The 15,000-nt window shown below is 42.5% G+C and overlaps 1 protein-coding gene across 5 annotated transcripts in view; it reads right to left on the bottom strand.

The window, feature by feature from the left end:
- LOC125044644 (mucin-17-like) overlaps positions 1 to 15,000 on the bottom strand; it is a 74,141-nt gene that overhangs the window by 1,999 nt on the left and 57,142 nt on the right. The window contains exons 4-19 of one of the 5 annotated variants that reach the window (XM_047641418.1): positions 13,493 to 13,564; positions 13,282 to 13,338; positions 12,163 to 12,269; positions 11,901 to 11,988; positions 11,504 to 11,637; positions 11,106 to 11,253; positions 10,175 to 10,474; positions 7,565 to 9,835; positions 7,217 to 7,438; positions 6,045 to 7,106; positions 5,707 to 5,928; positions 4,281 to 5,591; positions 2,940 to 4,202; positions 2,606 to 2,827; positions 964 to 2,464; positions 1 to 790 (exon numbers count right to left, since the gene is read on the bottom strand). The exon at positions 1 to 790 is cut by the window's left edge and continues 1,999 nt beyond it. In XM_047641418.1, coding sequence (XP_047497374.1) covers positions 688 to 790; positions 964 to 2,464; positions 2,606 to 2,827; positions 2,940 to 4,202; positions 4,281 to 5,591; positions 5,707 to 5,928; positions 6,045 to 7,106; positions 7,217 to 7,438; positions 7,565 to 9,835; positions 10,175 to 10,474; positions 11,106 to 11,253; positions 11,504 to 11,637; positions 11,901 to 11,988; positions 12,163 to 12,269; positions 13,282 to 13,338; positions 13,493 to 13,564 — 9,083 coding nt within the window. In that variant the 3' untranslated portion in view covers positions 1 to 687. Of the gene's footprint in view, positions 791 to 963; positions 2,465 to 2,605; positions 2,828 to 2,939; positions 5,592 to 5,706; positions 5,929 to 6,044; positions 7,107 to 7,216; positions 7,439 to 7,564; positions 9,836 to 10,174; positions 10,475 to 11,105; positions 11,254 to 11,503; positions 11,638 to 11,900; positions 11,989 to 12,162; positions 12,270 to 13,281; positions 13,339 to 13,492; positions 13,565 to 15,000 lie in introns of all 5 variants that reach the window. The other 4 variants (XM_047641419.1, XM_047641420.1, XM_047641417.1 and 1 more) reach the window with 4 other exon arrangements.

The raw sequence follows: 15,000 nt of genomic DNA, 5'->3' as shown, positions 1-15,000 counted from the left end.
TGAACAAGGGAGGAATGCATCTGAATAGGCACAATCACATGAAAATAAGCTTCCTAACCTCTAACTCGTCGACTCTATAAAGCATGTATCAGTCCAACTAGAAGTCTGTGTGTTATCAATGCCACCAAGAAATGAATTGGAATAATGCCACATAGATGAGCGTCAATGCCATCGAAAAATATACAGGAGAGCTATATGAAATGAGACTAAAGTAGATAAATACTAATTGAAAATACTGTATGCCGAATAATACTGACTAAGCTGTTCTGATAGAAAAGCACCTGATGTGGCACATACAACACACAGGGGACACTTACAGAACACATTGGCACTACCGTTACACTAACTTATCTCTCCTCATTCAGGACTCGCACTTCTTTTTATTAACACAGACTTGCTGTTTGAGCGTTATGGTCACGGAGAGCTACCCTAAGTGCTAAAGGAAGGGATCAAAGAAATGGGAATTACTTATGATAGAAACTGGGCACGTTCACTCCTATGGAAACAACGTCATATTAACCATGCGACATATTGGTTTAATGCCATTTCCCATACTCAGTGTATAAAGACACAGAGCCAAGCAAGGAAGCACAAGCGACGTGTTTCAGAGTGAATCCTGAGTCACCGCTCGTGGATAGGGTGAATGTAGTAGACATGAGAGCGGGAAGCCACTTCGATTTAGGGACTTCACCGACTATATAAGTTGCCCTTTGTGCCCAAGATTTTACGAAGCATAGGTTCTGCTCGGCACTCACGGGGCTCGCATTCCATCATGCCGTCCTTTCCGCACCTGTTGGATTTAGCAAAGTGTAAGTACATATACATACTATATTTGAAATGTCCATCATATATCATGTCTCCCATTACAAAATTTTCTTTAATATTATCTTAAATTATATAAAACAAAAAAAAAAAAAAAAAAATGTTTAAAAGATACACTGAATTGTTTTAAATTGATATTACCTGCACTCAAGACAAGGTCCAGAAGCTTCTTCTACGAGCTCACCAGGATGGTAGAAACGACCACCAATTTCGCACACAGTGAACTCTTCCACCTTCTGGACAGGTGGATAAGTAGGAATAGGTGTGGTAGTAGTAGTAATATTAACCACTGCCTGTGTGACTGGACACTCATAACGTGGGCAGCAGAATCCAGGTATTGCTTCTTCATAACACCCAGGGATGGGTGGAGGACATGACTGTTGCAAGCAGATGATGTCTCCACGGAAGCAGAAACAAAAGTCACATGGGTCATCTCGTGGGATTTGTTGTGCAGAGAGGTATACTTCACCGTCAAAGACACAAGCTCCTGGGCCGATAATAAGCTCCGTGGTAGTTGTTGGTTTCCAGGTAGTGGTTTCTGGCTTAGGGAAGACAGAAGATGTACCAGGGAAGGGGGGGAATGGGGCTTCAGTTAACTCAGGTGACGCAGAAGCAACTGTTGATGCTGTTTCAGTTGATACTGAGGTTTCTCCAGCTGCTCCTGTTGTTGCTGATACTTCTGTAGTCACCTGTGGTACGACTGACTCAGTTGAGATTGGAACTTCTGTTGATGTTAATGTGGATGTGGAAACTGGAATATCTGTTACTTCTGTTGGTACTTCTGATGCAGTTTGTGATGATACTTCTGTTGAAACTGGAATCTCTGGTGAAGTTGTTGCAGGAGACCCTGGATATTCTGGTGTAGATTCTGTTGATTTAGTTGTCACTTGACCTTCAATGCTGTCAGTAACTCCAGGCTTCTCTGTACTTATTTGTACATCAGAATCAGTAACAGAGGTAGATTCTGTCACAGAAATAGTTGCCTCAGTGGCATAGCCAGAATCAGTGGGTTCTGTAAGGGGTGATTCTGTGGCTGATGGTTCCTCTGTGACTGATGAAGATGCAACTGCAGGGGAACTTGTAATATCAACAATAATGCCAATTGTAGCTTCAGTCTCTGGTTCTTCAGTGGCAACTGAAGCTTCAGTTAGCATAGGTTCAGCAGAGCTGGGAACTGATTCTGTGGTGGAAGTATTATCTAAGCTTGATGTACTGGTAGCACTTGGGGTTACAGATGGTTCAGTTACATCAGATACTACACCCTCAGATGTTGCTTCGGTTACAAAGGAGGAGATAGTGAAGCCAGGTGACTCGGTTTCTAAACCATCTGTAGCAATGGAAGCCTCTGTAATGACAGAGCTGACTGCATCAGCAACAGTGGTTACCCTGTCCGTGGGGAAGGAGATCTCTATACCCTCAGGACTTGTGGTAACTGGAGCATCAGTAGACTCAGTTTCTGGCTCGTCAGTAGCAACAGATGGGATGGTACTTGATGGTTTAAATTCGGTCTCTGGGGCCACAGTGGTGATAGTGGAAATCATCTCAGGTATTACAGTACTTTGGCTAGTTCCATTGGCTACATCTGTAGCAGAAGCTCCAACAGGTGAGATAGTTGTAGACACTAAGCTATCAGGCACATCAGCTGGAATTAGAAAGTCAAATTGATTAAGAATTGCAATGGAAATTGTGTTCTGAGCTAACACACAGTAAACACTGCATTTGCATTAAATACTTCACAGACATCTATAACAGTGGTCCAAGTGAAAAATTAAGGTGTACTTACCACATTCATATTTGTCGGGGCAACAAGAGTTATTCAACTGTGAAACAGGTGTACAATTATCTCCAGGTGCAACACATTCCAAATAGGCACAAATAATTTCGCCTCCTAGACAATAACAGTCTGTACATTCGCTTGGGCTAGGTACATAATCACCATCATTGTATACTGAGCCATCTTTTTCACAGTGAGGTGCCTCCGTGACTGTAGGGTCTACGATGGGAGCTGGAATGAAAATTATCATATGTAGTAAACACACATAAACACAGATTTCTTCATAAATTTCTCCAGATTAACACAAACTGTGGAAGACAAAAATACAACTCTGGTTCCTTACGACAGTCATATGTTGGACAGCAACTATCTTCAGGAGGGATGGGAGAACACCTGAGGAAAGTAGGAGGTGCAGGGGGGCAGGATGGACGTTCACACATAACAGTTCCATTGGTACATCTGCAATTTTCTTGGCATACAGAAGATGCAGGAACAATGGAACCATCATAATACATAGAACCTTGAACCACACAGTTCTCCGGCAAATCAACAGCTCCTTCCTTATCACTTTCTGTTGTAATGGAAATAACTGGGGCATCAGTAGCTGTCTGATCAACTGGAGCATCAGTAGCTGTCTCATCAACTGGAGCATTAGTAGCTGTCTGATCAACTGGGGCATCAGTAGCTGTCTGGTCAACTGGAGCATCAGTAGCTGTCTCATCAACTGGGACATCGGTAACTGTCTGATCAACTACAACTGGGGCATCAGTAGCTGTCTCATCAACTGGGGCATCAGTAGCTGTCTCATCAACTGGGGCATCAGTAGCTGTCTCATCAACTGTCTGATCAACTACAACTGGGGCATCAGTAGCTGTCTGATCGACTGGGGCATCAGTAGCTGTCTGATCATCTGGGGCATCAGTAGCTATCTGATCAACTACAACTGGGGCATCAGTAGCTGTCTGATCAACCGGGGCATCAGTAGCTGTCTCATCAACTGTCTGATCAACTACAACTGGGGCATCAGTAGCTGTCTGATCAACTGGGGCATCAGTAGCTGTCTGATCAACTGTCTGATCAACTACAACTGGGGCATCAGTAGCTGTCTGCTCAACTACAACTGGGGCATCAGTAGCTGTCTGCTCAACTACAACTGGGGCATCAGTAGCTGTCTCATCAACTGGAACATCAGTAGCTGTCTGATCAACTGGGGCATCAGTAGCTGTCTCATCAACTATCTGATCAACTACAACTGGGGCATCAGTAGCTGTCTGATCGACTGGGGCATCAGTAGCTGTCTCATCCACTGGGGCATCAGTAGCTGTCTCATCAACTGGGGCATCAGTAGCTGTCTCATCAACTACAACTGGGGCATCAGTAGCTGTCTGATCAACTGTCTGATCAACTACAACTGGGCCATCAGTAGCTGTCTGATCGACTGGGGCATCAGTAGCTATCTGATCAACTGGGGCATCAGTAGCTGTCTGATCAACTACAACTGGGGCATCAGTAGCTGTCTCATCAACTGGGACATCGGTGGCTGTCTGATCGACTGGGGCATCAGTAGCTGTCTGATCGACTGGGGCATCAGTAGCTGTCTCATCAACTACAACTGGGGCATCAGTAGCTGTCTGATCGACTGGAGCATCAGTAGCTGTCTCATCAACTGTCTGATCAACTATAACTGGGGCATCAGTAGCTGTCTGATCGACTGGGGCATCAGTAGCTGTCTCATCAACTGGGGCATCAGTAGCTGTCTGATCAACTGGGGCATCAGTAGCTGTCTGATCGACTGGGGCATCAGTAGCTGTCTCATCAACTGGGACATCGGTGGCTGTCTGATCAACTACAACTGGGGCATCAGTAGCTGTCTGATCGATTGGGGCATCAGTAGCTGTCTGATCAACTACAACTGGGGCATCAGTAGCTGTCTCATCAACTGGGGCATCAGTAGCTGTCTGATCAACTGGAGCATCAGTAGCTGTCTCATCAACTGGGGCATCAGTAGCTGTCTCATCAACTTGGGTATCAGTAGCTGTCTCATCAACTGGGGCATCAGTAGCTGTCTCATCAACTGGGGTATCAGTAGCTGTCTCATCAACTGGGGTATCAGTAGCTGTCTCATCAACTGGGGCATCAGTAGCTGTCTGATCAACTGGGGTATCAGTAGCTGTCTCATCAACTGAGGTATCAGTAGCTGTCTCATCAACTGGGGCATCAGTAGCTGTCTCATCAACTGGGGCATCAGTAGCTGTCTGATCAACTGGAGTATCAGTAGCTGTCTCATCAACTGGGGCATCAGTAGCTGTCTCATCAACTGGGGCATCAGTAGCTGTCTGATCAACTGGAGCATCAGTAGCTGTCTCATCAACTGGGGCATCAGTAGCTGTCTCATCAACTGGGGAATCAGTAGCTGTCTGATCAACTGGGGCATCAGTAGCTGTCTGATCAACTGGGGCATCAGTAGCTGTCTCATCAACTGTCTGATCAACTACAACTGGGGCATCAGTACCTGTCTGATCGACTGGGGCATCTGTAGCTGTCTGATCAACTGGGGCATCAGTAGCTGTCTGATCAACTGGGCCATCAGTAGCTGTCTCATCAACTGTCTGATCAACTACAACTGGGGCATCAGTAGCTGTCTCATCAACTGTCTGATCAACTACAACTGGGGCATCAGTAGCTGTCTCATCAACTGGGGCATCAGTAGCTGTCTGATCAACTGGGGCATCAGTAGCTGTCTCATCAACTGTCTGATCAACTACAACTGGGGCATCAGTAGCTGTCTGATCAACTGGGGCATCAGTAGCTGTCTCATCAACTGGAGCATCAGTAGCTGTCTCATCAACTGGAGCTTCAGTAGCTGTCTGATCTACTGGGGCATAAGTAGCCATTATACTGATATCAACTGGGGCATCAGTAGCTGTCTGATTGACTACAACTGGACCTTCAGTAGCTGTTTGACTGGCTGCATCAGTGCCTGTTTCCAAGTCATCTGCAGAAAGACAGAATAATTGTTACAAACATGATAATTTACATTACAGGTTTATTACTGTATTAGATGTATTAAAGATGTAAAGTAAAGATGTAATATGTTTACTATCACTTACCACACTCATATTTTGAAGGACAGCAACTGTCTGTTGCTCTAGACATTGGTTTGCAATTTGCACCAGCAGGCGTTGGGCACTCAAGGACTGCACAAATAATTTCCCCACTGAGACAATAACAGTCAGTACAAATGTCTGGACTCGGAACATATTCTCCTTCCAGGTATTGTATTCCATCTCTCAAGCATCCTGGGTATTCTGTGGTATCGGGTTCTACGGTAGCTGAAAAATATTAGGCAGTAAAATAATAGTAAACTAGTAAAATAATGGTATCTTAATGTATGTGAAATGTATGGAATTCATAGGAACTCTAAGTACTTGATCTAGCCAATACTTACGACAGTCATAAGAAGGACAACACTGCTCTGGATCTTCCACAGGAGCACAACGCAAGAATGCTGGAGGCGGGGGAGGACAGGCTTGCAGCTCACATGACACTATACTGTTTTTGCAGGTACATGATTGGTGGCATGGCCTTGAAGCTGGCACTGTGTCTCCATTTGCATAAGTAGTTCCATTAGCCATACAACTTCCCTCACCTGGAATACCTTCTTTATCAGGAAGACTGACTGTTGAAATCACCTCCTCTGGGATATCTGTAACCATATCTGTTCCATCTGTGTCAGGAATACTTGTAGTTGTCTCATCAACATCTGTTGTTACCTCACCTAGTGTAGGTACATCAGTGGCAATTTGATCACCTGGTGTCTCTGTGGCTGGTTCCTTATCCTCAGGAACATCAGTAGCTGATGCAACAGTGGGAATATCAGTGACCGGCTTGTCAGTTATAGGAACACCAGTCACGGGCCTTTCAAGTTCTGGGGATTCAGTAGCTGTTTCATTTACTGGGATTGTTTCATTGACAATAGGAACCTCTGAAGTAGCTTCAACTGCAGGGGTACCAGTGGTTTTGTCTGCCGTTTCCATAACTGTAGTAGCAAGATCAATCTCAGGAATGCTAGTAGTTGCTGTATCAGTGTCAGTCAACATAACAGTAGTTTCATCTATGATATCAAAAGAAGTGTGATCAACAGGGCTTTCTGTTTGAGTTGAGACATCCTCAGTAATGATTGTCATGGGTGTAGTAAGAACACTGTAGTCATCAGGGGCTGTTGTTCTTGTTTCTAGTCCTATCACTGGACCAGTCATCATGTCATCAGGGGAACCAGTTGAGAGTGTGCTTTCAACAGGAACTTCCCCATCAGTGCTAGCTGGAGTTACTGATTCCTCAACTGCTCCGTCCACTGGGGCCTTTGTAGATGTCACATCTTCACCAGCCTGGGATGTAGCTTCTGTATGACTTTCGTCCACATCAATAGTAAAAGTGGAAGATGGAGTTACCTTGCCCTCTGAATCTGCATCTGTTACTTGGCTTAAGGAGTCGGGCATATCAACTTCATCTGGAAAATAAAATAATATTCACATATATTGTTTATATTTGATTTCACATTGTAAAATATTTTATATTTATTCATTTGGAAATGACTAGGTCAAAATTATAGATACTAACCACATTCATATTTTGTTGGGCAGCAGCTTCCAAGAGGTCGTTCTACTGCAGTACAGTTTTGTCCCTTGGGTTGAGGACATTCAAGGATTGCACAGATGACTTCACCTTCAAGACAGTAGCAGTCTGAACATAGATCAGAACTAGGCACATATTCTCCATCATAATATTGAACACCATCACTGATGCATCCAGGGGTCTCTGTTGTATCTGGATTGACTGGTGCTGGAAAGTGAAATTGTAAATTAGTTATATTAAGAATAAAAAAAAAAATCTAAATTCTGTGAGGGTTATATATGAGACTCATGCTATTGCAGCTAGCAGTCCTATTAAAAAAGAAAATATACTTACGGCATGTATGGCTTGGACAACACTCTCCTTCAACAGGAGCTGAGGTGCATCTGAGGAATGCTGGTGGTGCAGGTGGGCAAGCCACTAGTTTACAGGAAACAGCACCATTAATGCATCGACAGCTGTCTTGACAAGGGGTATACGCAGGGACAATACTGTTATTGCTGTAGCTTGTACCATTGACATAACACATAGTGCTTTCTTCAGGTGCAACAGTGGCTGTCTCTGCAGTAGGAGCATCTGTGGTTATACCAGTATCAATAGTAGGAACTTCAGTTGCAGTTCCATCAATATCAACGGTGGGAGCATCTGTTGTTGTTTGATCATCTTCAATAGTAGGAGCATCAGTTCCTGATTCATCAACACTTACAGAAGGAGCACCAGTTGTTTCATCAACATCTACTGCAGTAGGACTATCTGTTGCTATTTCATCTACATCCACAGAAGGAGCACCAGTTGCCGTTTCATCAACATCTACATCAGGGGCACCAGTTGCCGTTTCATCAACATCCACAGCAGGAACTCCAGTTGCCGTTTCATCAACATCTACATCAGGAGCACCAGTTGCCGTTTCATCAACATCCACAGCAGGAACTCCAGTTGCCGTTTCATCAACATCTACATCAGGGGCACCAGTTGCCGTTTCATCAACATCTACATCAGGAGCACCAGTTGCCGTTTCATCAACATCCACAGAAGGAGCACCAGTTGCCGTTTCATCAACATCTACATCAGGAGCACCAGTTGCCGTTTCATCAACATCCACAGCAGGAGCACCAGTTGACGTTTCATCAACATCTACATCAGGAGCACTAGTTGCCGTTTCATCGATATCTACATCAGGAGCACCAGTTGACGTTTCATCAACATCTACATCAGGAGCACTAGTTGCCGTTTCATCGATATCTACATCAGGAACACCAGTTGCCGTTTCATCAACATCTACATCAGGAGCACCAGTTGCCGTTTCATCAACATCTACATCAGGAGCACCAGTTGCCGTTTCATCAACATCCACAGCAGGAACACCAGTTGCCGTTTCATCAACATCTACATCAGGAACACCAGTTGCCGTTTCATCGATATCTACATCAGGAGCACCAGTTGCCGTTTCATCAACATCCACAGCAGGAACTCCAGTTGCCGTTTCATCAACATCTACATCAGGAGCACCAGTTGCCGTTTCATCAACATCTACATCAGGAGCACCAGTTGCCGTTTCATCAACATCTACATCAGGAGCATCAGTTGCCGTTTCATCAACATCTACATCAGGAGCACCAGTTGCCGTTTCATCAACATCTACATCAGGAGCACCAGTTGCCGTGTCATCAACATCTACATCAGGAGCACCAGTTGCCGTTTCATCAACATCCACAGCAGGAACTCCAGTTGCCGTTTCATCAACATCCACAGCAGGAGCACCAGTTGCCGTTTCATCGATATCTACATCAGGAGCACCAGTTGCCGTTTCATCGATATCTACATCAGGAACTCCAGTTGCCGTTTCATCAACATCTACATCAGGAGCACCAGTTGCCGTTTCATCAACATCTACATCAGGAGCATCAGTTGCCGTTTCATCAACATCTACATCAGGAGCACCAGTTGCCGTTTCATCAACATCCACAGCAGGAACTCCAGTTGCCGTTTCATCAACATCTACATCAGGAGCACCAGTTGCCGTTTCATCGATATCTACATCAGGAGCACCAGTTGCCGTTTCATCAACATCTACATCAGGAGCACCAGTTGCCGTTTCATCAACATCCACAGCAGGAACTCCAGTTGCCGTTTCATCAACATCTACATCAGGAGCACCAGTTGCCGTTTCATCAACATCTACATCAGGAGCACCAGTTGCCGTTTCATCAACATCTACATCAGGGGCACCAGTTGCCGTTTCATCAACATCTACAGCAGTAGGACTATCTGTTGCTGTTTCATCAATATCAACGGCGGGAGAATCTGAAGTTTCATCAGTCTCAACAGAGGGAACCTCAGTAGATTCATCAGTGTTGGTAGTAGGGGCATCAGTTGCTGTTCCATCAGTATCAACAGTCTCAACATCAGTCTCAACAGCTGGAACATCAATTGCTGTTTCATCAGTGTCAGTTGAGGGAATGTCAGTTGATGCTGCATCTGTTCCAGCAGTAGGAGCATCAGTGCTTATTTCAGCAGTAATTTCATCAGTAGCTGAAGTGATGCTTTCGGTAGTCGAGGCAAGACTTGAATAATCAAGTGTGATCGTAGTGATTTCTGGGAGTTCAGCTGTAAGGAAAAAAAACATTATAAAAAAGTTGGAAGATGGATATTATGTATTTCTTTTTTCAACTGAGTTAAATGGTTTTGTAAATGGAAATAATGTTTATAACTATATAGATGTGTGTGTGTGTGCCCGCGCGCACGTGTGTGTGTGTGTGCGCACACACACACACGTGTATATATATATATATATATATATATATATATATATATATATATGTATGTATATATATACATATATACATTTGCCTTTTATGGGTGTCTGTGTGTGATTTCTGTATGTGTTTTATACAGTATATATGAAGATAGTTGTGCACATGTGTCAACACAGAAGGTAAAACTTACGGCAATCATAAGCCTCAGGACAGCACTGGCCAGGAGGAGCCGGCCGAGGAGTACAGCTCTCTTGCATCTCATCCAAGGGAGACATACATTCCTGAATGGCGCAAACCAGATCACTCTTCATACAATAGCAGTGTTCGCATGGATCTTCTGACGGAATTAGGGCACCGTCCTCATAGAATTCACCCTTGTGCATGCATCCTACTGGCATCGGTTTTATGGTTGTGGGAAGTATGACACTTCCATTGGCGGCGGTTGCAGGAACCATGGTCGTGGTTGCAAGTCCTGTCTCTTCGTCGTGAGCTGCAAGCCATATTCCTCGTTAGTATACGCTCAGCAGTTATTATGGACATCAGGATTTTAAAAGGAAGCATCGTAATAAGAAAGAACAAGAACGGTATTACATTCATGCCGATTAACGTATATATATATATATATATATATATATATATATATATAAATATATATATGTATATATTGTCTTAGTTTTAGAGAAAGACCTGATTTCTTTGAGCTGAGATTGTTAGAGAGGTGGATGAAGTCGGTCAGGAGAAGAGCGTTTCTTAAAGAAGTGGATACCGAAGAATCAGGGGAAAGAAGGTCCCTTGTGGCTGCAGAAAAATGTCAAGGGAGGAAATGCGTGGAGATGATGACAGAATGAATAGGTAATGTTTAGTTCTATTCTGTCTACTTTCTTATTCGATTTTTAAAAGCAAGTAAGAATTTTACTTTGGGTTGAAGAACAAGCAGGAAAGTATAAAAGATGAATTTGAAAGAAACAGTTGATAGAAAGGCATTTTATACACCGAGCTGTTATATCCCTATGAACATAGATTATGTATAATAGCATGTCGACTTTTATACCAGCAGGCATAATGATTCAGATAAATAGCAACAGATGTAAAAAAAAAAAAAGATAATGATGAATACTGACCACACTTGTATCGAGCTGGGCAACAAACTCCATCTTCAAAAACGGGGTCACAACCATGAACCATGAGAATACATTCCTGCATAACGCACGCTGTGTGGTTTCTGATACAATAGCACAACTCGCATGGCTTTCCTGGTACGCCGGGGACCTGTAATGACAGATTTTGCCGATAGCAATTACTTTTATAAAAATCAGTGTCTGCTTAAAGAAAAATCTTATGTGAAAGCCTTTAGAAATATATACTAGGTATTCTGCATTACCCATTTCTGTTATTGTTATTATCATTATTATTACAAAAAAAAATCCTCATTGCCAGTGTTCACAATAACTCCAAAATCATCCCCATGATACTAATCAAAATTTGTTTGATCAACAAGATTTTATGAGTGCTGCCATACCTGAGCACCATCCGGGTAGTATTTTCCTTCTATGGTACAGCCGTGTTCAGTGTAAGGGACCAGTGCAGTTGTTGGGGCAGGTGGGGCAGCGGTTGTTGTGGAGGGCATCTGCATAACCTGGAGATTCACTGGAACTGTGGAAGAGGCAATGCGCAATTAGATGTGAATGATAAAATTAAAAGATTAAAGATTGAAAATCCTTGTCTGGCAAATTATAGAAAATGGGGTATATGACCAGAATATCTCATAGAAGAATCAAGTCTTTTATCACTGGAATGTTATGACGTGATGCAAATTTGATATAAGGAAATTACAGCAGTCATCCAACAAAGAACTAATTCTAAAAATCTCGTGAACACACACACACACAGCCAGAACAAGTATGTCCGAAACTTACCTTGAGGACAGGTGATCACAGGGCAGCACTGATCTGGTCGTTTCTCAACAGTACAATCTTGTCCGATGGGCTTGCTGAATGGACATACCTAAAATGGAGATATATTATAGATTGAAAGAAGGTTATCTCGCCAATGCCTTTTACAGTTGAGATTCTTTATTTCTGAACAGGTCTTTCGTCTTTTTTTTCATGGACTTCCAATACAATATCAAAATGATCAGCTAATAATAGTAATGGCAGATTGAAGAGAACAGCCTCTTACCTTCAAGTAGCACATGAGCATGGAGTTATGGCAAGTACAGTTGAGGCAAGGTTCATTGGTGATAATCCTGTCCCCCTCGTCGTAGTGCTGGAACTGGTAGTAGCAACCTTGGGAGAGAAAGAGAGACACATGAATGCTTGCACATTGTATTATACATTATGTATTGTGTTAGATTGCAAGCACTGGATTCAGAAAGTAAGAATTCTAAGAAATAGTATCTCTAGATTTGTCTTGCCCTTCTAGTATGCATTTTACAGTTCCAAGAACCCTACGTCCAATGCCCTATCCGTATCAAGTAATGAAGGAAAATATACAAAGCGAATGGCAGTAAAAAACAAAGTAAATTACGACCTAAATAGCCTATTTACATACAGCCATTAACATAAGCCTGCCATAACCGAGATAATTGTGCGTAGATATTTGAGATACAACGTCATTATGGATATATTCATTTTTTCGTGCTTCAGGGCGTATAAAATATGTTGATGATCCTTCATGAGACAAGTGGTTTGTGTTGACGTCCGCGACCTTGCCGGAGTCCTTGACAGTGGCAGTGAAGATACACGTGAGAGGAAGGTGGAATTCAAGGAGGGGGTAAAACAGGATAGGCATGTGTTACAGTCATGACCATATTCGTTGATGTTGTGAATGTTATTAGGTATAGGATACAGTGTTATATAATTTCTCTACAGCTTCTTTGCTATCGGTGGTACGCTTCGTATCTGTACAGATAATAATTACCGATTATATATCCTACTTTGTTGTAGCCAAGGTGATAATTGCGCCTAGGGGCAAAGATGAGCTAAAAGGCGTGACTGGTAAGGTTTGAAATAGGCCTAACATTATCGGCAGGTTCGGCCCGTCCAATATTCACATTTATTCAGAGGTGTATCGTACTTTTTACTGATCCTTATGGAGTATTTTATGATAAAATAACCTGTTTCATAAAATGAAGAGAGTCAAAGTAAGTTGAATCATAATAATTGTAAATAAACATTTGTGTATGCGTAATCGTTGTATCCGTTACATAATAATTTTGCAGAGAGATCTAAGCTAGAGTACACATGAAAATGAGCTCTTGCATATTTACTTAACAACAGGTATACATCAGCCACTCACCTCCATCACCTGAAGCCAAACTGAGTTCGTCGTCGCGGAACAAAGGGCCGATCATACCTGCGTCAAAAAAGTTGTATTAAGACTTGTACCACCGCCATATCAAACATCACTTTCAATCAAGAGTTAGGGTGAATGATACTAAGAGAGTATATATTTTCTGTAGATCTTGTTCTGAAACTTATATTATCTATTTAAAAAGTTCTTTACTAACCTCCTTTAGATGAATGGAAGAGTGCAGAAAGGTCGGTCTGTCGTTGCTGGAGGTCACTACTGGAAAATGGTGCTGTAAACAAAGAAATGTACTACGTTAGTTCACATAATACCAGGTTGCTACCATACCTGACATGTCACTTTTTACTTCTCATTAAGGAAAGAAATTCAGCAATGTCAATCATCTATAAACAAATTTATTTCAAATTCATGAATCACAGACGATGATATTCACATTGAAATTCGACAGTTCAAGTTTCAAAATCTAGTGTCATTCTGGTAGGAAATTTAAATACCTTATTGATATTCATGAAATCTTAGATTTGGTGAAGTTTGTCTCAAGTAATGTCAGAAGCTGAATAGTCGACCGAGATTGTAGGTTGATCGAGAGCGGCACGTAACACCAGGGAGAAGAGAAGCATGGTCTCTAAGCAACATAAACAAAAAGTTGCCTGTCTGCGTGGAAGGTACTCCAGTGGGTGGGAGCGTGAGAACACAGTTTAGAAGGAGATACCTGTGTTCTAGATAATCACACGCTCCTAATTGGACCACTAAAAGACTAGTAGAAGTACACCTTCTACAGGAGAATTGTTCGAAATGCTCTTGATCTTGAGATAAGAGAAAAGTGAATACGTTGATGTTTTTTGTGAATCGACGTTTTTATTTCCGTTCCCATTGCTGCCTCTATAGTTTTGTGTATATTGTCTACTGCTGCATTGACTTGTTTTCCTTACAAAGTTAATTAAAGTATCGATGGATTTCATGTCTTCTGGGAAAACAAACCAAGAAGCCATCGGCCGTTTAACGCTTGTAACGCCGCTGCTTTGGCATCGTCTGGAATATTCACGCATTATAGCAGGACGAACCGATTAATTGGCTTTCGGCGTCTAGTTAGGAAGGCTATGAAGAGAGGCAGAAATACGCCCCAGATTATTCTAGCATCTGATGTCGTGAGTGGAATGCGAAGGCATTAAAAAGGACGGTTTATAACGTATAAAACGTGTGTGTATTGGTATATGACAGTATCAGGGACAATAACCTTATGAGGTAACTTTATCTGCTACTGTGTGCAGTAACCTTGAATATGACCTTTGAAGACCACAGACAATGACAATGACCTGCTGACCCTCGCGTGGTGTTCCTGTGGTTAAAGGAGCACCATGTCTTCACCGCACTCTCAGCATCAAGTCCCACGAGATAGTCATCTCCGATTCACGAACATGATATATATATATATATATTTAAATATATATATATTTAAATATATATATATTTGAATATATATATATATATTTAAATATATATAAATATATATATACATATATATATATATACATACATGTGTGCGTGTGCGTGCGTGTGTGTGTGTGTGTGTGTGTGTGTTTGAGTGTGAGTGTGAGTGTGTGTGTGTGTGTGTGTGTGTGTGTGTGTGTGTGTGTGTGTGTGTGTGTGTGTGTGTGTGTGTGTGCACGTGTACGTGCGTGTGTGTGTGTGCACACGAACGTGCGC

The sequence above is a fragment of the Penaeus chinensis genome, chromosome 36, assembly GCF_019202785.1.
Source record: "Penaeus chinensis breed Huanghai No. 1 chromosome 36, ASM1920278v2, whole genome shotgun sequence".
Taxonomy (NCBI): Eukaryota; Metazoa; Arthropoda; class Malacostraca; order Decapoda; family Penaeidae; genus Penaeus; species Penaeus chinensis.
The sequence above is the reverse complement of the archived record's forward strand: the minus strand, read 5'-3'. Positions and strand labels throughout refer to the sequence as shown.